Source organism: Rhinopithecus bieti, unplaced genomic scaffold (genome assembly GCF_001698545.2).
Source record: "Rhinopithecus bieti isolate Rb0 unplaced genomic scaffold, ASM169854v2 scaffold_9876, whole genome shotgun sequence".
Taxonomy (NCBI): domain Eukaryota; kingdom Metazoa; phylum Chordata; class Mammalia; order Primates; family Cercopithecidae; genus Rhinopithecus; species Rhinopithecus bieti.
This window is the reverse complement of record NW_016806295.1, coordinates 45,236-65,754: the sequence shown is the minus strand read 5'-3', so window position 1 is coordinate 65,754 and position 20,519 is coordinate 45,236. Positions and strand designations below refer to the sequence as shown.

At 42.0% G+C, this 20,519-nt stretch overlaps 2 protein-coding genes across 7 annotated transcripts in view; one reads left to right on the top strand and one right to left on the bottom strand.

Annotated features, from left to right (window-relative positions):
• Positions 1 to 10,136, top strand: part of MTMR10 (myotubularin related protein 10) — a 57,527-nt gene extending 47,391 nt beyond the window's left edge. For both annotated transcript variants that reach the window (XM_017875393.1, XM_017875394.1), the window contains 4 exons: positions 350 to 519; positions 1,511 to 1,681; positions 6,068 to 6,250; positions 7,066 to 10,136. In XM_017875393.1, the coding sequence (XP_017730882.1) occupies positions 350 to 519; positions 1,511 to 1,681; positions 6,068 to 6,250; positions 7,066 to 7,668 (1,127 nt within the window). In that variant the 3' untranslated portion in view covers positions 7,669 to 10,136. The remainder of the gene's footprint in view (positions 1 to 349; positions 520 to 1,510; positions 1,682 to 6,067; positions 6,251 to 7,065) is intronic.
• FAN1 (FANCD2 and FANCI associated nuclease 1) overlaps positions 6,045 to 20,519 on the bottom strand; it is a 41,114-nt gene continuing 26,639 nt past the window's right edge. For 4 of the 5 annotated variants that reach the window (XM_017875390.1, XM_017875391.1, XM_017875389.1 and 1 more), the window contains exons 13-15: positions 19,890 to 20,018; positions 11,745 to 11,919; positions 7,498 to 7,572 (exon numbers count right to left, since the gene is read on the bottom strand). In XM_017875390.1, the coding sequence (XP_017730879.1) occupies positions 11,782 to 11,919; positions 19,890 to 20,018 (267 nt within the window). In that variant the 3' untranslated portion in view covers positions 7,498 to 7,572; positions 11,745 to 11,781. Of the gene's footprint in view, positions 6,682 to 7,497; positions 7,573 to 11,744; positions 11,920 to 19,889; positions 20,019 to 20,519 lie in introns of those variants that run through there. The other variant, XM_017875388.1, reaches the window with a different exon arrangement.

Here is a 20,519-nt window from a genome sequence, read left to right as displayed (position 1 = left end):
TGTCAGTAGAAAGATTACCTTATACTTAATACTTTGACGAAAGAGCAGTAGAATGGAGTCCAGACGGATTTTCTACCACGAACCATTCAAATGTAAAAAGTATGAGTGATGAGCTTCTATTATCTGGCAAATATCCATGTATAAAAGACCATCTCCTGTAAATGCTAATTTAGTTTATCTACAAGTCTGTAATATTTTAGAGTTGCTGGAATCCAGTAAAATTTCCTTATACAGATTTGGAAGGCAGCCTAGGTGTGCAGAATACTAAATTATCTAGTTTACCTTTCCTTCCCTTTCTCTCTCATCATTTTTCTATGTTGTAATCATGTTCTTTCCATTTTATTGACAGAGGAGGAAGGAAGAGACTTGAGCTGTTGTGTAGCTTCTCTTGTTCAAGTGATGCTGGATCCCTATTTTAGGACAATTATTGGATTTCAGAGTCTGATACAGAAGGAGTGGGTCATGGCAGGATATCAATTTCTAGACAGATGCAACCATCTAAAGAGATCAGAGAAAGAGGTAACAAAATCTTGATACCTTTTTATCAGTTTTCAAGGATACACAAAATAAAATATGTGTCATTAAAAGATGAAGGGGCTTTTAAAAAATACTGTATTTAGTACAACTTAGCTTCCTTAGTCCAAAGCTAATTAATGGGTTAGAGTTCAAATTGATGTACTTATTATAAAGATTATTGTTAACTATGAAGGTGAATTTCTTAAAAGTTGTCTATTGAATTTGTCTAAGTGGAAAACTACTGAAAAAATTCTGAATAAAATACTGAAAAATAGATATTAGCTATTTTGAAAAATCGCTTTTGGAATATCATTTTCTTAAAATGGGATACATAGGTTAAGATGGAAAGTTTGAGAGGACCACCTTTGTAATAGCTGTGGAGTTAGTGGCTGCCTTGGATCTGTAGTTAGGCTGCGGAAGGCCTTACAAATATCTTACCTGCCAGGCAGGTCAGATCAGTTTTTAGAAGGTTGTTTCAGAGAGCATATTTGACTTGTGGTGTCTCATAAAAAATAGTGGCCACCTGCTACTGCACTTGGGGAGACACCACGTGACCTAGGCTGATCCCAAAGTGTTTTCTGAAATGTGGGGACGTTTTCTGGATGCTGAGCCTACAGGATCAGCCAAACATTAGAGAAGTTGGTTGATGGTTTTGTTTTGTTATATAATCTAAAGAATTGTTTCTAGGACATGCTTAAACACATACTTTGCTCTTCCGCTTTCATATAGTGGGCAACCCGCTCAACTGTGTGCTTTGCCATTTCAACTTGTTACACTTACTGGGCAGATGAGGGTTGTGATGTTTATCACGGTTGAACATTACTTCTTGGGTTTGATAGATGGGTATAGCTCAGCTTAGGAGCCAAGTGTTTTAGGCTTAGATGTTTTCTTATTCATCTCTTCTTTAACATCAGCAGTACATTTTGAAGTAAACGTGAATGGCTGAAAGGATAACTAACATTAAATGATCCCATTGTCTCTTTGTATTTGCCAGTCTCCTTTATTTTTGCTATTCTTGGACGCCACCTGGCAGCTGTTAGAACAATATCCTGCAGCTTTTGAGTTCTCCGAAACCTACCTGGCCGTGTTGTACGACAGCACCCGGATCTCACTGTTTGGCACCTTTCTGTTCAACTCCCCTCACCAGCGAGTGAAGCAAAGCACGGTAAGCAACCCTGTGGCTGTGGCTACGTTTTTCCTTGTTTTTACAACTTTATCGAGGCATAAATGAAGTATAATTCACTGCCTATTTAAAGTCTGTGATTTAAAACTCACTACCATTTTCATCTGAAATTTCTGAATGAAGTATTTTGAAGACACAAAATCTAGGAAATTATTTTATGACTGAACATTTTTTGTTTTACTCTGATGTAAATTTTTTGTAGTAAACCCCTTTAAAGATGTGAATTCCTTTAACCACCTTAAATGTCGTGCTTTTGTATTTATATTTCACATTTGGGCTATTGGGTAGTAAAAAACAAAAGCCCTGTTATAGGATATAGGTCAGTAAGATAAAAATTTGTACAAAACAAGATTATTTTCCTTCAAGAGTTTTAAGTTTCCAATCACAATTCATTGATGTAGAGGAAGAGTCATTTATGACTAAGCAGGGTCTCAAGCCAAACTTGAAACGAGCTACTGCTTGCCACTGGTGGAAACCATTCTGAGCCAGAGTGCTGTTTCCCCCACCTTGAACCAGCAAGGGAAGCTGACGAATGCTGTGGAGACCATTGAGAGAAACAGAAAGGGCAGCTCTTGTGGGCCTTCGGGAAGCCTTTCTAGGAAGAGGATTCCCCTCACAGTGAGCTCCGGGGTCTTCAGCCTCAGCCTCAGTTGTAAGGCCCTGGGCTAGGCATTGTGGCCTGGGGAGCGGGAAACCTGAGTTCTGGCCCTGGTCTGGGAAAAGTGCGAGGCCCATGTTCCACTCAGGCTTCAGCCTGAGAGTCAAGGTTCCTAACCTGTAAAATGGATCTGTCAGACTAACACTTACACCGTTAGTCTCGTATGAGGTGAAAACATTTTGTAAACTGTGAAGCATTATGCAAATTTTCCTAAAGACATATGAATTCTGGATTTGTTGGTGTAAAAGACAAAACACACTGGTCAGTTAAGGAGCTGATTTATTTAGGCTATTGCAGGAGGGAGAACTTAATTAACGGGCATCCCAAAGAAAAGGACAAGATCTGGGATTTTATAGAGTCAGAAAACGGGAATCAGGAGGAAGGGCAGTCTCAGTCCACAGGAGCCAGTTTTCGGGACACGAAAGGCAGGAGAGATTGTCCAACGTTGCCACTTTTGGGGACCCAGGGCTCAAAGAAACTCAACACCGTTGGCCCATCTCTACAAAAAATACAGAAATTAGCCGGACGTGGTGTTGTGCACCTGTGGTCCCAGCTGCTGGAGAGGCTGAGGTGGGAGGATGACTTAAGCCCAGGAGGCAGAGATTGCAGTGAGCTGAGACTGTGCCACTACACTCCAGCCTGGGTGACAGAGCCAGAATCTGTCCCCTGCCCACCCCACCAGGAAAGTTTGACCTTTCCAGATACCGTGCTGAGGACCAGTGATCCAGGCTTAGGCTCCTGGGGTATGGAACGCTCATTTGTTCTAAAATACATGCTCTCCCAGTTGCTCGTTTTCATTTGTTGTCACCATAATCATTGTTGGGCCCCCTCTCTGCCTCCAGCTAGGCTTTCCCTCGGCCTTGTTTGCCTCCTTCAGCTCTTCCTCATTCTCTCCCTTCACTACCCCATGTACACACAGACAGTGTGAGCCTGCAAAAGGTGCGTGAGGCGAGGACAAAGACTTTGGGGTCTGGGGACTGGGCAGTGCGTGGGTGGGTATTTGCATGGAGGACTCCCGGCCCCCAGACACCACTGCCTCTGCTGCTTGGCTGATGCTGCGTGTGCCGACAGACTTCCACCAGAAATGAACATTACTGAATTGTATTGAGGGAGCTGTAAAAAATACTTTCTACAAGTATTTCATCTGCTTTCCCTGTTCATGTTCTAGTGCTCTGTTTTTTAAATTTGGCTTTTCAAAAGCTTTTGTGACAGATACTAACATGAATCCCCCTCTCCCTTCCTCCCTAGCAGGAACTGGTCATTGTCTAAGGGTCATGATTCTTAACCATTCGCAGCCCCTTTCACACAGGCAGAAGCCCAAAGCATTTCTTTTTTTTTTTTTTTTTTCCATTCTCAGGCCACCTTAGGTGCTAGTGGCCAGGTATTGTTTGTAGAAAATCTGATTTCTCTTGGAGATAAATATTTCTAGTTTTCACCTTTTAAAAAAGAGAACATCTTTTTTTTTTTTTTTAAAGACAGTCTGGCTCTGTCCCCCAGGCTGGAGTGCAGTGGGTGCCATCTCAGCTCACTGCGACCTCTGCCTCCTGGGTCCAAGCACTCCTCTCACCTCAGCCACCTGGGTAGCTAGGACTGCAGGCGCATGCCAGCACGCCTAACTGATTTTTGTATTGTAGAGTCAGGGTTTCACCATGTTGCCCAGTCTGGTCTTGAACTCCTAGACTCAAGCAATCCGCCCACCTCAGTCTCCCAAAATACTGGGATCACAGGCATGAGCCACCGCACTTGGCGAAGAGGACATTTTCTGTATACTTATTGAAGGGCCGTTAAAACATGTTCGGGCTCATGTTTTACTAGATTTCAGCTTTTAACAGTGTTTAAAGCAAATGGGTGGTTTTTAGTCTATGTACATGATGAAATTTCAAGTAACTAAGTATTTTTTTTTTTTTTGAGACGGAGTCTTGCTCCATCGCCCAGGCTGGAGCACAGTGGTGCGATCTCAGCTCACTGCAACCTCCGCTTTCCAGGTTCAGGCGATTCTCCTGCCTCAGCCTCCCGAGCAGCTGGGACTACAGGCGCCGCCACCACACCTGGCCAATTTTTGTATTTTTTGTTTTTGAGAGGGAGTCTCGCTCTGTTGCCCAGGCTGGAGTGCAGTGGTACAATCTCTGGTCACTGCAAGCTTCGTTGCCTCCCGGGTCCACGCCATTCTCCTGCCTCAGCCTCTTGAGAAGCTGGGACTACAGGCGCCCGCCACCACACCCAGCTAGTTTTTTTGTATTTTTAGTAGAGACAGGGTTTCACCGTGTTCGCCAGGATGGTCTTGATCTCCTGACCTCGTGATCCGCCCGCCTCGGCCTCCCAAAGTGCTAGGATTACAGGCTTGAGCCACTGCGCCCGGCCAATTTTTTGTATTTTTAGTAGAGATGGGGTTTCACCATATTGGCCAGGCTGGTCTTGAACTCCTGACCTCGTGATCTGCCCGCCTCGGCCTCCCAAGGTGCTAGGATTATAGGCATGAGCCACTGTGCCTGGCCAAAAATTTTAAGAGTGTGTGTATTTGGTGCTTAATGAATTTTTACTTATTTGAAGTAGAAAATTTTGTAAAACTACAAAATGCCCTGTGCTGTTACATAGCTTACCCATTTCTTGATGATTGAAGCCGCCACTGTAGCAGGGAATGCCACCGGGCTGTGATGTAGTCATGGCCTCCTGACTGCTGTATTCTTGTCCTAATAACATTCATTGTTTGCCTTTTTAATAATTTCCAAGTAAATTCTTGGGGTTTTTTTTGGTAGAAAATTTGGAGAGTACTGAAAGGTAAGAACAAAGAATCAGACATCTCCCATCATCCAGCGACTCTGTGTCTGGGGTTATTTCCTCCAGGGAACTGTTGTGTATATGCTGCTGTGGTAGCCTGCTGCCGTCAATCAGCTGAGATGAGAGTCCTTTCTCCTCGTTGCTAAATGTGACTATGCTTCATAGAAATGGTCTGGACTGCCTTCCAGAGGAGCTCCTTGTCTTCCTCACAGTGAGGTGGTTGGCTGTCACCCTGTAGCTTTGTGTGACCTCAGTTTACTGTGGTGGGAAGCCAGATAACCAGGCTGCACCAGCCCAGAGTCCAGGCTAGAGGTGGACTCCTGTGAAGAGGGGTCTCCTGTGTACATGGTCTCCATGGTTTTAGCCACATGCTAGGACCACAGGGGAGTTGATCCCTTCCTTCCTACTCCAAGTCTGTGGTCTATGATTTGAGATCACTGGCTCAATGAAGTGTAGCTCCCCACTTAGAAGGTAAGTTATAAAACTGGTGGCAGAGATTTCCATGCAGAAGTTTTGTTAATCCACTTACCAACAGATAACTACTAAAATGTACTGATAGTGTGCTCATAAAAGTAAAATACTGTAATTATAGAAATAAATTCAACATGTTTAAGACTTTGTAGTATCATGTTAGTGAAACTTCTCTTAATAACATTCTTATTGCCCAAAGGGCATGGTTTCCTTGGGGTCCTAAGGCAGAGGGCACTTGAATAGCACACTCCTTGTTCATGGGGACTGGGGGGCTTCTCGGAGCTCAAAAGCCAGGAGCCTTTCTTGAAGTGAAAGTGCTGTTCTGGTGGGTTTTGAGGGCTGCAGTACAGAACATTTAACCTGTATAATGATGAATGGCTTATCTGAAAAAAGGCATTCATGAGAAAATCCTTAGTTTTGCATATTTTCACAAATGTTCAAATATTTTATTTATTTTGCAGGAATTTGCTATAAGCAAAAACATCCAATTGGGTGACGAGAAGGGCTTAAAATTCCCCTCTGTTTGGGACTGGTCTCTCCAGTTTACAGCAAAGGACCGCACCCTTTTCCATAACCCCTTCTACATTGGAAAGAGCCCGCCTTGTGTACACAATGGCTCCGTGAAGTCTTTCAAACGGACAAAGGTAAATCACAGCTAACAAAACCTGATGTTGGCTCACACATAACCAAACACATCTTTTTCAGAACACAGAGCATTAAAAATAAAGGCAGTTCCAAGAGTAACACTGCTAATGCAGGTTTCTGAGGGGGCATTCCCTTTTTAACTCAAGTGACTGTATCCCAGCTTTCTTCTTGGTGTCTGAGGCCCACAAAGTCTCAGTACCTGAGAGTGGGCAGATTGCGGCTCTGAGCCTGCAAGCCCCATTTACTGAAGCCCCATTTATCCATTTCTCAATGATTGAAGCCGCCACTGTGGCCAGGAATGCCACCGGGCTGTGATGTAGTCATGGCCTCCTGACTGCTGTATTCTTGTCCTAATAACATTCATTGTTTGTCCTTTTAATAATTTCCAAGTAAATTCTTGGGGGTTTTTTGGTAGAAAATTTGGAGAGTACTGAAAGGTAAGAACAAAGAATCAGGCGTTTGGCCTCCTGACTGCCTCCATTCAGTTTGCCGTTGTTCTTGATGCAATCGGCCAGGTCTAGGGTTTTTTCTAGCCCTAGTCTTAGAACTTATCCTTAAGCAAATTAGTGGATAGGAGGTACTCTCATCCCTACCCCCATTCAGGCTGATGGCAATAGCCTAGGTAGAGTCAACACATAAAGTTTAATTCCAGGGGAAGAGGATTATAAAGGACTACAGAGGAAGGGAGGAAAATGTTCCTTGAGGCTGAAATTCCATTAATTTTTTATAGTATTGAGTTTATATTTGCCATTGCATCCTTACAATCTTTCTAAAAAGGGAAATCCCGGAACATAATAAAATCTCTTCTGTATAGAAAAACTACAGCTCCACACTAAGAGGAATGCCGTCTGCCTTAAAGAATGGAATCATCAGTGACCAAGAATTACTTCCAAGGAGAAATTCATTGATACTAAAACCAAAGCCAGATCCACCTCAGCAAACCAAGAGCCAGAACAGTGATATGGAGCCATATTTTAGAGAATGGTTTTCCAAACCCGTCAACCTGCACGGTGTTATTCTGCCACGTGTCTCTGGAACACACATAAAACTATGGAAACTGTGCTACTTCCGCTGGGTTCCTGAGGCCCAGATCAGCCTGGGCGGCTCCATCACAGCCTTTCACAAGCTCTCTCTCCTGGCTGATGAAGTGGATGTGCTGGGCAGGATGCTGCGGCAGCAGCGTAGCGGCCCCCTGGAGGCCTGCTACGGGGAGCTGGGCCAGAGCAGGATGTACTTCAGAGCCAGCGGCCCGCATGACACCGACACCTCGGGGACGCCGGAGTTTCTCTCCTCCTCCTTTCCATTTTCTCCTGTAGGGAATCTATGCAGACGAAGCATTTTAGGAACACCATTAAGCAAATTTTTAAGTGGGGCCAAAATATGGTTGTCTACTGAGACATTAGCAAATGAAGACTAAAATAGGGTGTTTTATGAACATTTTGAGGGAAGCTGTCAACTTTTTCCTCTGAATTAAAATTGCTAACCTAGGCGTTTGAAGCTCTAATAACTTTATATGTAATAATAATAGTTGGAATTTGCACTAATATTTAAAAACATGTTGAATCATGCTTCTTTCACACTTATTTTAAGAGAGATGTAAATTTTGTTCCTGTCCTCTTTCTGTCATTACAGGTCTGGCTGTTGTAACTGTGATCAAACTGTTCATGTTCTGTCTGCTACATTTTTTCTCCATCCATTTTTCCTACTGCCTCCTGAAGGCTATCTGATAGTCACGTTAGCAACCCCAAGCAGCAGGCAACAGGAAAGTTAAGATATTTGCGTTTCGTATCGTTTTTAGGAACATCTGATAAAACCTCCAGCAGGTTTTAGGAAGTATTCGTGTATATTTGTGGTTACTTTCTGTCATCTCTAATTGAACTCACCTGAGGAAGGTTCAGTGTTCTGTGGACAGAATTTATCACTTTAGCTCACCTTCTTCGGGACCTTCGATCACTGTGTGTTGAAATCATGAGTTTGCTTTTTTAACTTCATAGGGCTAACTTTAAAATGATATGCACGGTTAATTTTAAAGCATTTGCTGCAGATAATTAAACTTAGAAGTGCCTTTGACATTAAGATACAAATACTACAGAAGAAAATATAATTTCTCTTCTGTGAGAATCCCATTGCATATTGGAAATAGGCTTTTCATACTAAGCTTCGCAGCCAGGCATCCCCAAAGTCTTGTTCCTCTGAAAGCCACTGGGGAGTGGCCTGTGGGGTGCTGATTCCTGAGCGGTGCGTGCTGGAGACAGGAGAGTGCCATCTATGCCAAAACCCACCCTCAAAAACAAGGCTTGCTGGGAGGCGTGCTGGGCTTGGCCATCAGTATTTGCAGTGTGGCAAACTATTGCTGGCACTTCCCCTTGGAAATAACTAATGAGGTCACAAGTTGGGCACCTGTACAGATGTCCTTTTCTCATAGTTCCTAATGCTTAGGAATAAAGGAGAAATAAAAAAATGGATTCTCTGAAAACACTGCCATTTGAATAGCTAGAGAAGTGCTCTCCCAACCCCCAACTTTTGACAGCGAAGTTGAGGAGAATGAGGAGACACAGTTGTTTGTTTGATCTGAAACACTCTTATTTCCAAACTGTGTGACAAGAGCCTACCCACCACTGTAGAGGTCAAAGCTGAAGCTTCTTCCAGCAGTGAAATGAGGCACCGCCTCCCCACACTCCTCATTCCCTGTGAAAACATGGATGCTTTCAAATTTGACTGTTCCTTGAACTGCCATCCTAAGATATGAAAAATTTTTATAGTAAAGTGTCTAGCTTATTTCCTTTTCTAAAACAAGTGTTTTCAAGATAACTCTATTTTACCTATGTACTGAATAGCTGTTTCTATCTGAATTATTTGCCTTTTAAAAATTGATAATGTCTCTGGATATAACAGAAGTTCTTATAAAATATCTTAAGAAATTCACTTTATGGGTAAACCCAAGGTTTTTGCCAACTTGCTGCCTAGAAAATAAGGGCTAGTTTCAGTTTATACAAATAGAATTATTAAACATTTTACAGTCCTTGATGGGAAACCAGACCCAATCTCTGTAACACCACAGCGTATCCTACCATTGACAGTGTAATCACAGTTCTCCCTTTTTCATTTAGCTGCTTTTTTATTATTACTAAATGTTGGACTGAGCATTTTTCCCTCTGTAATTTTCTTCCCTCACATTTAACTCCTGTAGTATTTTATTGTTGTTAATTTACAAGTTTAAAAATATTAGGTACTATTAATAATGGTTAAAATAGAAAATGCATATTTTGTATAATCAAATGTAGTAAAATAGTTTTATTTTTGCTGGACAGTTGTTATATCATGATTATTGTGCCACATTTTATTGTGCATAATATGAAAAACAACTATGACAGCCTTCAGTCGGGCCAGGGTAAAGCTGCTTACCACCTCTGCCATCAGAGGGACTTGTGGTGACAGTAGTGGTGTGGCTGCACAGAGTGCACTAGAGAGAGCTCAGCACCCCCGCTGCCTACCAGCAGAGCCCCTGCTGAGGGAACGCCGTGCAGGTGCTGATGTGCTGGGTGAAATTTCTAGTATTGGACATAAAGGTGTGCAGTGTCTTGCTGTTATTTTATGATAGAAACCCGATTTTGAAACCAAAAATGTCTAACTTTATTTAAGGAAAGGATACTAATTTGTACTAACAGGGTGAAAGCTACTCACATCTGTCAACAAAATCTGCTTGCTGCAATAGTAACTCAAGTGGTTCAAACTTGATTTCCTGAGAAAACTAAAACCTTTGTGCCTAAAACTGATGACCTGAGTTCAAGTGGGATAAGCAAGAAGATGTGTTATCTTGTTGTTCAACAGTAATGAATGTGAAGGAAATTTTGATGGCTTAATAAAATTTCCACAGCAACTGTTTGTTGTTATCAATATGAAATCATCTACAGGAACACAGTGATGGAAGAGGTGAAGGCATCTTCTCCCATCCATACTTCTGTGTCATCCATGGGACGTTTCTGCTTGCCCTCTAAAGCCAGGTAGTGATCAGTAATTTTTTAACAGCAGTTCGGAAGTGGCTAAAGTTAAGGCCATGTGGATATTGATGGATCATGCCCTAACTGGTCCTTCCATTCAATAAATATAAAAACTGGGGAGCTACATTCCCCCAAGAAGGCCTTAGAACAAGTCCAGAGACTGGGATCCCATTCCCTGACTCCTGGGCCTGGCACATGGATAAATCACCTTTCTACCACACCCCCTTGGCCAGCCTGAGACCCTCCCACATGGTGATGAGCAGCCCTGATTTGCCTTTACTGTCAACAGAGAAAATACCCCTGATCTAGTTATGAGGGATGGTCCCAGGGAGAAGGACAATGAAGGACAACTGCCTCTGATAAAGACTTCATTCCTTTCATGATCCGGGCCCAATCAGTAGAACAAGCATTTACATGTTACAGATTAACACAACTTCATGATAATTTTTTAATTCCTAAAGAAATTGGAATTTTAACTTTTCTGCCCTTAGATAATCACAAAGTTTAACAGCTAAATGTGTATAGGGCAGTAAAGAAAAACTTAGATAATATTTGAGAATCTCGGCTTCCCATATAATTAATTACTTGAAGGAAACATTGGTTATGCTACTTTTTAAATTGTTTTTTGTTTTGTTTTGTTTTTTTGTTACCAGGCTGGAGTGCAGTGGAGTGACCTCGGCTCACTGCAACCTCCGCCTCCTGAGTTCAAGAGATTCTCCTGCCTCAGCCTCCGGAGTAGCTGGGACTACAGGCACCTGCCACCACGCCCAGCTGGTTTTTTGTATTTCTAGTAGAGACGAGTTTCACCATGTTGGCCAGGATGGTCTCAATCTCTTGACCTCATGATGCGCCTGCCTTACTCAGCCTCCCAAAGTGCTGGGATTACAGGCATGAGCCACTGCGCCCGGCCGCTAACTTTTTTATTAAAAAACCTAAAGATGAATCATCACTTGTTTTGGGTTTTCCAGCTTTTGCATGTCTGATCATACAGATGCATCCAGCTCCAAAAGGGTCAACGAGGTTTTTCTTTTTTAAAAAAGTTCATTACCGGCTGGGTGCAGTGGCTCATGCCTGTAATCCCAGCATTTTGGGAGGCCAAGGCGGGTGGATCAGTTGCGGTCAGAAGTTCCAGACTAACCTGGGCAACATGGTGAAACCCCATCTCTACTAAAAACACAAAAATTAGCCGGGTGTCGTGGCACACACCTGTAGTCCCAGCTACTGGGGAGCCTGAGGCAGGAGAATCGCTTGAACCTAGCAGGTGGAGGTTGCAGTGAGCCAAGATCACACCACTGCACTCCAGCCTGGGTGACAGCGAGACTCCGTCTCGAAAAAAAAAAAAAGTTTATTACCCACTGTGGAATCAATTGAGTGTATTCAAGCAAACACTGTTTTGTGATATACAGACACTGTACAATGACAAGTCAAACTATCAGGTTTATAATGGACAATAAAATTAAAACATGATGCTTTATACTCTTGAAAATCTTACATTAATGTATGACCAAATATCCCCAATTCCGTAGCTTTTAGCTAAGGCTTTGGCTCTTAGCTCCAACTGCAACCACGTGGCAGACTTCTACTTCAGCCCCCAGCTTCTGCAGTTCAGCCAGCCAGATCATCTGCTTATGCGAAAGACGGTCATTGGGGCCTTTAACTTCCACCAGCTGGAAGGGAAATTTTTAAAAGTTATTAGTGTCTTAGTGAATGAAAAGCCATCCAAGTAAGTTGTAGTTGTCAGTGACAACTACTTAAATGGCTCTTCTGCTCTCCCACTGTATTTGTAAGTATAACACAAATACACGGATGGTCCTTCACTTATAATGGTTCACCTTAGGATTTTTTGACTTTAAAATGGTGCAAAAGTGATACACATTCAATAGAAACCATACTCTGAGTGTTGATCTTTTCCCAGTATGATACTCCATGCTGGGCAGCAGCAGTGAGCCACAGCTCCCAGTCAGCCACATGATCATGAGGGTAACCAGTACTCTACGGCGTGCAGTGAGCTAGATGATTCTGCCCGACTGTAGGCTAATGCACGCATTCTGAGCACATTCAAGGTAGGCTAAGCTAAGCTATGAGGTTTGGTGGGATAAATGTGTTAAATGCATTTTCAACTTACATTATTTTCAGTTGATGTGTAGGATTTATCAGGGCATAACTCCATCATAAGTTGAGGAGCGTCTGCAGCTAAGAAATTTATTCAGAAATTTTTCTATTCTGTAGAAACTAGACAGTTCTTCACAGAGGATGAGTAAACCGATTCTTAGTACAGCAAATGAAAAATTGTTTTAAAGCATGCACTGGATTTTACTTCCCTGCTTAAAACCCTCCAATTACTGTTTTATTTTCAATTAAATCTAACCTTCTTGCCATGACCAGTCTCTTCCCTACCCCAAGGCCGTCACTTCCACTTGCTACTTGCTCTTCCCGTTGCCTGGGACATTTCTCCCTGTTCTTGACATGCCTGACTTCTTATCTTTCAGTGCTCAACTTAAACTCATCTGGACAGGTCACAGCTCTGAGTATATCCTCCCTATGCACTTCTTTCATGACATTCATAAGATAAAAATGTGTACTACATATCATCTTCATGAAGGCAGGAATTGTGTGTTTTGTTCACTACACATCACTAGACTTGAAGACACAGCAATAAAAACTATTCTAGGTAAAGTATAGAAAAAAAATGTTTAAATATAGCATTCAGCAGCCTAACAGACGTTTAATTAGAGTCCTCAAAGGAATGAGAAAAAAAAAAATACTTAAAAAATGGCCAAAAATTTTCCAAATTTGATGAAAACTATAAACCCAAAGATTCAAGAAAATCAGTGAATCCCAGGCACACAAATATAACAGTTCCCTAGGAAATATGACTGTAATCAGGGGATATAGTCAAAGCAGCCAGAATTTTTAAAGCCAGAGGGGAAAAAAAAAAGATTCTTCGATTGGAAACCATGCTAGTTAGAAGACAGTAGACTAATATTTTAAAGTATTGAAAAATAACGCTCAACATAGAATTCGTTGCCCAAAGAAAACATCTTTCAAAAACAGGTGAAATAAAGGCTAAGACATACAAAACCTAAATACAGTCTTCCCTCAGTATCCACGGGGGGCTGGTTCAAGGACCCCATCTGTTACCGAAATCCATGGATGCTCCAGTCCCTGATACAAAATGGCATAGCATTTGCATATTCTATGTGCATCTTCTTATATACTTTAAATAATCTCTACTTATACCTAATACAATGTAAATGCTATGAACATAGTTGTTATGCTTTTTTTTTTTAATTTTTTTGAGACGGAGTCTGGCTCTGTCGCCCGGGCTGGAGTGCAGTGGCCGGATCTCGGCTCACTATAAACTCCGCCTCCCGGGTTCACGCCATTCTCCTGCCTCAGCCTCCCGAGTAGCTGGGACTATAGGTGCCCGCCACCTCGCCCGGCTAGTTTTTTGTATTTTTTTTTTTTTAGTAGAGACGGGGTTTCACCGTGTTAGCCAGGATGGTCTGGATCTCCTGACCTCGTGATCCGCCCGTCTCGGCCTCCCAAAGTGCTGGGATTACAGGCTTGAGCCACCGCACCCGGCCAATGCTCTATTTTTATTTGATTGGTTTATTGTAGTTACTTTTTATTGTTTTTTCTTTTTTCCAAATATTTTCAGTCCATGGTTTGTTCCATCTACAGAAGCAGAAACCATGGATACAGAGGGCTAACTACTGTAATTCGTTACTAGCGGAACTTCCAGACATGGAAATTTGTTTTTTTTTTTTTTTTTGAGACAAGGTTTCACTCTGTTGCCCAGGCTAGTGTACAGTGGTATGATCTCAGCTCACTGCAGCCTTGACCTCCCAGGCTCAAGCAGTTCTCTCACCTCAGCCTCCCAAGTAGCTGGGACTACAAGTGCATACCACCACATCCAGCTAATTTGTTCATCATTTTGTAGAGATGAGGTCTCACTGTGTTGCCCAAGCTGGTCTCCAACTCCTGAGCCCAAGCAATCTGCCCACCTCAGCCTCCCAAAGTGCTGGGATTACAGGCATGAAAGGAAATTCTGCAAGCAGGACAATAAGACCACACAGAAATCTGGATCTATACAAAAGAATAACAAGCACTGGAAATGCTGTCTACATGAGTAAATACAGACTCTTATTAATCAACTGTAGAAAGCAAAAATAATACGTTATAGAACATATAACACGTAGAAGTAAAATATATGAAAACACCACAAAGGCTGGGAGGGAAGATACAAGTATATATTATTGAAAGGTTCTTTTTACTCTACATTAAAGTGTGTATCACTTGAAGGTGGATACGTTTAAGATATATAATATACATACTAATGCAACCACTTAAACACAATGAACCATTACAGCTAACAAGCCAACAAAGCTATAAAATGCAATCTTTAAAAATAAGGCAGGGCCAGGCGCTGTGGCTCATGCCTGCAATCCCAACACTTAAGAGACCACGGCAGGTGAACTACTTGAGCCCAGGGGTTTGAGATCAGCCTGGGCAATATGGTGGAACCCCATCTCTAAAAATACAAAACTACAAAATTAGCCAGGCACAGTGGCGTGCGCCTGTGATCCCAGCTACTCAGGAAAAAGACAAGGAACAAAAGAGTTCTGAAACAAAGAGAAAATAAGCATCAGGATTTAAAGCTAAGGATATCAATAATCAAATGTAAATGTTCCAAACACCCCATTAAAAGACAGAGGTTAAGTTGGATTCAAAAGTAAGATCCAACTATATGATGCCTACAAGAAATCCACATTTAAAACTAAGATAAAATAGGTCAAAAGTAAAAGAATGGAAAAATGTATCATGTTAACATTAAACAAAAGAAGGCTGAAGTGGCTACATGTTAACAATATCAGACAAAGTTGATTTCAGAGCGAAGATTACCAGGAGTAAAGGGGGGTCACCTCATAATGATGAGGGTAGACTCATGAAGAGGACACAACCCTCCTAAAAGTTTACGCATCTTATAATAGACCTTCAAAATACGTGAAGCAAATATTGACAGAAACGCAAGAAGAAATACACAAATCGGGCACGGTATACTGGTACACTCTCAGCATTCTGGGAAATACACAAATCGGGCACGGTATACTGGTACACTCTCAGCATTCTGGGAAATACACAAATCGGGCACGGTACACTGGTACACTCTCAGCATTCTGGGAGGCCAATGTGGAGCCCAGGAGATTTGAGACCAGCCTGGGCAACATGATGGAACTCCATCTCTACAAAAAAAAAAAAAAAAAAAAGCTGGGCATGATGGTGGATGCCTATAGTTCCGGCTACTCAACAGGCTGAGGCAGAAAAACTGCTTGAGCCTGGGAGATCAAGGCTGCAGCGATCCAGGAGTGCACTGCTACTACACTCCCGTCTAGGTGACAGTGAGACTCTGTCTCAAAAAAAAAAAAAAAAAAAGAAAAAAAGAAATACACAAATCCACAATTATAATCAGAGATGTCAATATTATTCTCTCAATAATTTATAGAACAAGTAAATAAGAAATCAGTAAGGACACAGACAATTTAAACAACACTATCAACCAACTTGACCTAACTGACATTTAAAAATACTGCCCACAACAAATGCTGAACACACATTCTTTTCAAATACAAACAGAATATTCACCAGGGAAAACCATATTCCCGACCATAAAACAAGTCTCAACAAATTTAATGGGATTCAAATCATACAAAATATGTCCTCTGACTACAATGGAGTTAAATTACAAATCAATAGCAGAAAGATACCTGAAAATCTCTCGGGTGTTTGGAAATGTAAATGACTCACTTCTAAATAAGCCAAGGATCAAAAAAGAATCAAAAGGGAAATCAGAAAGTATTGTGAACTGAATGAAAATGAAAACAACTACTAAATTTGTGAGGTTCAGATAAAGCAGCACTGAGGAGGAAACTGGGAGCACTAGCTAACTATTAGAAAAGAAGGTCTCAAAGCAATCACCATAGCTTCCACCTTAAGAAACTAGGAAATAAAAAAAACAAAGGAAACCAAAAGCTGATTCTTTGAGAAAATCAGTAAAACTGATAAACCTCCTGCCAGACTCATCTGGGAGAAATGACAGAAATTACCAATATCAGGAATAAGAGCATGACAGAGAGAAAGATTCTACAGATATTAAAATGCAATAAGAAACAAATGCACGGCTGGGTGCAGTGGCTCACACCTGTAATCCCAGCACTTTGGAAGGCCAAGGTGGGCAGATCACCTGAAGCCAGGAGTTCAAGACCAGCCTGGCCAACATGGCAAAACCTCATCTCTACTAAAAATCCAAACATAAAAATTAAAACAATTATCCAGGCATGGTGGTGCACAGCTGTAATCCCAGCTACTAGGGAGGCTGAGGCACGAGAATCACTTGAACCCAGGAGACGGAAGTTGCAGTGAGCTAACTTGCCCTATTGCACTCCAGCCTGGGCGACAGAGCGAGACTATCTCAAAAAAAAAAAAAGAAAGAAAAGAAACAAATGTAAACCACTTTAAGACAATACTTAAATGAAATGGACAAATTCCTTGCAAGACACAAACTATCAAAGCGCAATCAAGAAGAAGCAGATAATATGAACGGCCTTATGTTGTTTAAAAAGAAATTTAATTTACAGTTTCCAATTTTCCTCCCCCCAGAATCTCCAAACCCATACTGCTCCACTGGGGAATTCTATCAAATGTTTAGGGAATTATACTAACTCTACACCAACTATTCCATCCCATTCTGATGCCGGTATGACTCTGAAACCAAAACCCAACAGAGAGATTATAAGAAAAGAAAACTACAGTTCAATATCCTTCATGAACATATATGCAAAAATTCTTAATATTTTGCAAAATCAAAATCAACTCCCAACATTATATAAAAGGGATAATACATCACGACCAAGTAGGGTGTGTTGGAGAAATGCAGGGTAGGTTTAAGATTCAAAAACCAATGTAAATCACATAATTAATAAGCGTACTCAAGAGATAAATATGAGATAATAATGTCAATAGACTTTTTTAAGAAGTATTTGACAGAATCCCACATCAATGCCTGATAAAAACTCTCAGAAAACCTGGATGTAAAGGGAAGTTCCTTAATATAATAAAAGATATCTGTGAAACATCTGCATCTAACATGCATATCTAACATGATACTCAATAATGGAAGACTAAGTACCTTCCCCCAAGATTGGGAACAAGGCATGGATGTCCAGTCTCACCATTTACAGCCTATGCTTTCCTGGAGGTTTCCTGGAGGTTCTAACCAATGCAGTCAGGCCAGAAAAAGAAAACAACGGAACTAAGACTGGAAAGGAAAAAGTAAAAATATCTTTATTAGCAGACAATCTGATTGTCAATGTTTTCATCCAAGGAAATATACAAAAAAAGCTCCAAGAACTAATAAGTACGTGTACCAAGTTTGCAGAATATAAGATCAATATACAGAATCAACTGTATTTCTACACAGAGCAGCAAACAACTGGAAATTGAAACTTTTAAAAACGATACTGCTTAAATACCATAAAAAATATGAAGTACTTAGGGATCAATCTGACAAGAGATATGCAAGACCTCTACATTGAAAACTAAAAACACTGCAAAAAGAATAAGGAAAATCTAAGTAAATGGGGATATATACCATGTTCACTGATCAAAATAATACTGTTAAGATACCAATTCTTCTCAGATGGTCTACGGATTCAAAGGAATTCCAATTAAAATCTCAGCTGGCTTTTTTTTTTTTTGAGATGGAGCCTCGCTCTGTTGCCCAGGCTGGAGTGCAGTGGCGCAATCTCGGCTCACTGCAACCTCCACCTCCTGGGTTCAAGCAATTCTTCTTCCTCAGCCTCCCGAGTAGCTGGGACTACAGGCGCCCGCCACCACGCCTGGCTAATTTTTTGTATTTTTAGTAGAGACGGGGTTTCACCATGTTAGCCAGGATGGTGTCAATCTCCTGACCTCGTGATCCACCCGCCTTGGCCTCCCAAAGTGCTAGGATGACAGGCGTGAGCCACCGTACCTGGCCTCAGCTGGCTTTTTTTTCTTGGAAATTTAAAGCTTGATTTTATAATTCAAATAAAAATGCAAGAGCGCCAAAACACCTCTGAGAAACAAGTCATTAGAGGACTTAAACTACCTGACTCTGAGATTTATCTACAGCTACAATCATCAAGAAATACAGACAAACAGATCAGTGGAACTGAAGAGTGTCCAGAAACAGACGCACATATATATGGGTTAGATTTTTGACAACGATATAGAGGCAATTCAGTGGAAGCAGCATGGTCTTCTCAACACATGGAGCTGCAACAAGTGGCTATCCCACGCCACAAATGAATTCCAGTTCATGCCCCACACTGTATACAAACGGTGCCTCAAATGATCATAAAACTGAATGTGAAACCTAAAACTATAACACTTCTAGAAGAAAACAAAGGAGAAACTCTTTGTGACCTTGGATTAGGCAAGCATTTCTGACATGTGACAACAAAAGCATGATCCACTAGAGAACAAGTAAGTTGGATTTTGTCAAACTTTAAAATCTCTGCTCTTCAAAAGACACTATTAAGAAAATGAAAAGATAAGCCATAGACTGGGATGAAATATAACTGATAAAGGACTTGTATCCAGAATATGTAATTTTTTAATCTCAAAACTCAATAATGAGAAAACAAATCACCAGCGATGGGCAGCAGGGCTGGGCTAGTGGACAGCATTCAAGGAAGTGTTCATTCTGAGCTTTTTAAAAAAATATTTGTGGGTACATAGTAGGGGTATATATTTATGGGGTACATGAGATGTTTTGATACAGGCATGCAATGTGAACTAAGCACATCAAGGGGAATGGGGTATCCATCCCCTCAAGCATTTATCCTTTGAGTTACAAACAATCCATTATATTCTTTAAGTCATATTAAAATGCACAATTATCGGTAAGCTTCTCAAATAGCTCCTGGCGTCCACACCCTGTGTGACCCCCTCCCTCTGAGTGTCAGCTGGACTAGAGACTCGTTCCTAACCACAGAATACAGCAGGAGTGATGGAACATCACTTCCACATCAAGTCATAAGAGATGGAGCTCTATCTTGCTCACACCCTGGGGCTCCTCTCACCCGCCTGCTCTGATGAAGCCAGTCGCAGGGGAGAGGCCCGCAGGAACCCGGGCCCTCGGCCCAAAAGTTCTCAAGGAATTCAGTCTTCCCAACAGCCACTCAAGAAAGGATGCAGCTGGAAACCATCATTCTTAGCAAACTATCAAAAGAACAGAAAACCAAACACCGCATGTTCTCACTCATAGGAGGGAACTGAACAATGAGATCACTTGGACTCGGGAAGGGGAACATCACACACTGGGGCCTATCATGGGGAGGGGGGAGGGGGGAGGGATTGCATCGGGGAGTTATACATGATATAAATGATGAATTGATGGGTGCTGACGAGTTGATGGGTGCAGCACACCAACATGGCACAAGTATACATATGTAACAAACCTGCACGTTATGCACATGTACCCTAGAACTTAAAGTATAATAAAAAAAAAAAAAAAAAGAAATGCCTATTTGTGGCCTCTGATTCATTTGTGAATAAGGTTACCGACAGGACTTTCCATTCTGGCTCTACTGACCTTAAAGCGATGGCTTTGGGAGTTCCACACCACCAGGTCGGGGAGGCCCCCTCGGCAGTGCCGAAAGTCAGCAGCCAGGCGCCTGCACACACCACTGAGCACAGGGCCCCCCAGGCAGGAGACAAGATCCTGAACACAAAACAGGGACAGTTAGCCACTTCCCTTGTGACAGAGAATGGAAATAGGCTACAGGGATCACGAGACGGAGAAAAGCTCAGTGTGTATGTAATTCAGCACACGTGGACCCCAGGCCCACCGCGCACTGTTCTGCTGCTTGTACTGGAGCCGCAGAGCCATGGCTGGAATCCCACTGGCAAGTGGTGGGAGACTGGTCCTCCTTGGTCAGTTTCCAGGCTTCTGCCAGTGTGGCCATGCTGGGGAGCGCTGAGGAAAAGGGATGTGGAGGATGCACTCAGGAACATGACAGCACGGCCTCACAGAGCACAGCAGTTGAAGGAACACAGAAGGTATCCTCCCTGCCTCAGCCACAGGGCAGGCCAAACAAAGCTGTCAACTCAGGGGTGGCAAAGGCAGAGCTGGGGCTTTTCTAACACCCTAGTATGTTTCCATCACTAACAGTGGCATCGGGGCCGGGGGGATAGGGTATTCTCATATATATATATATATATA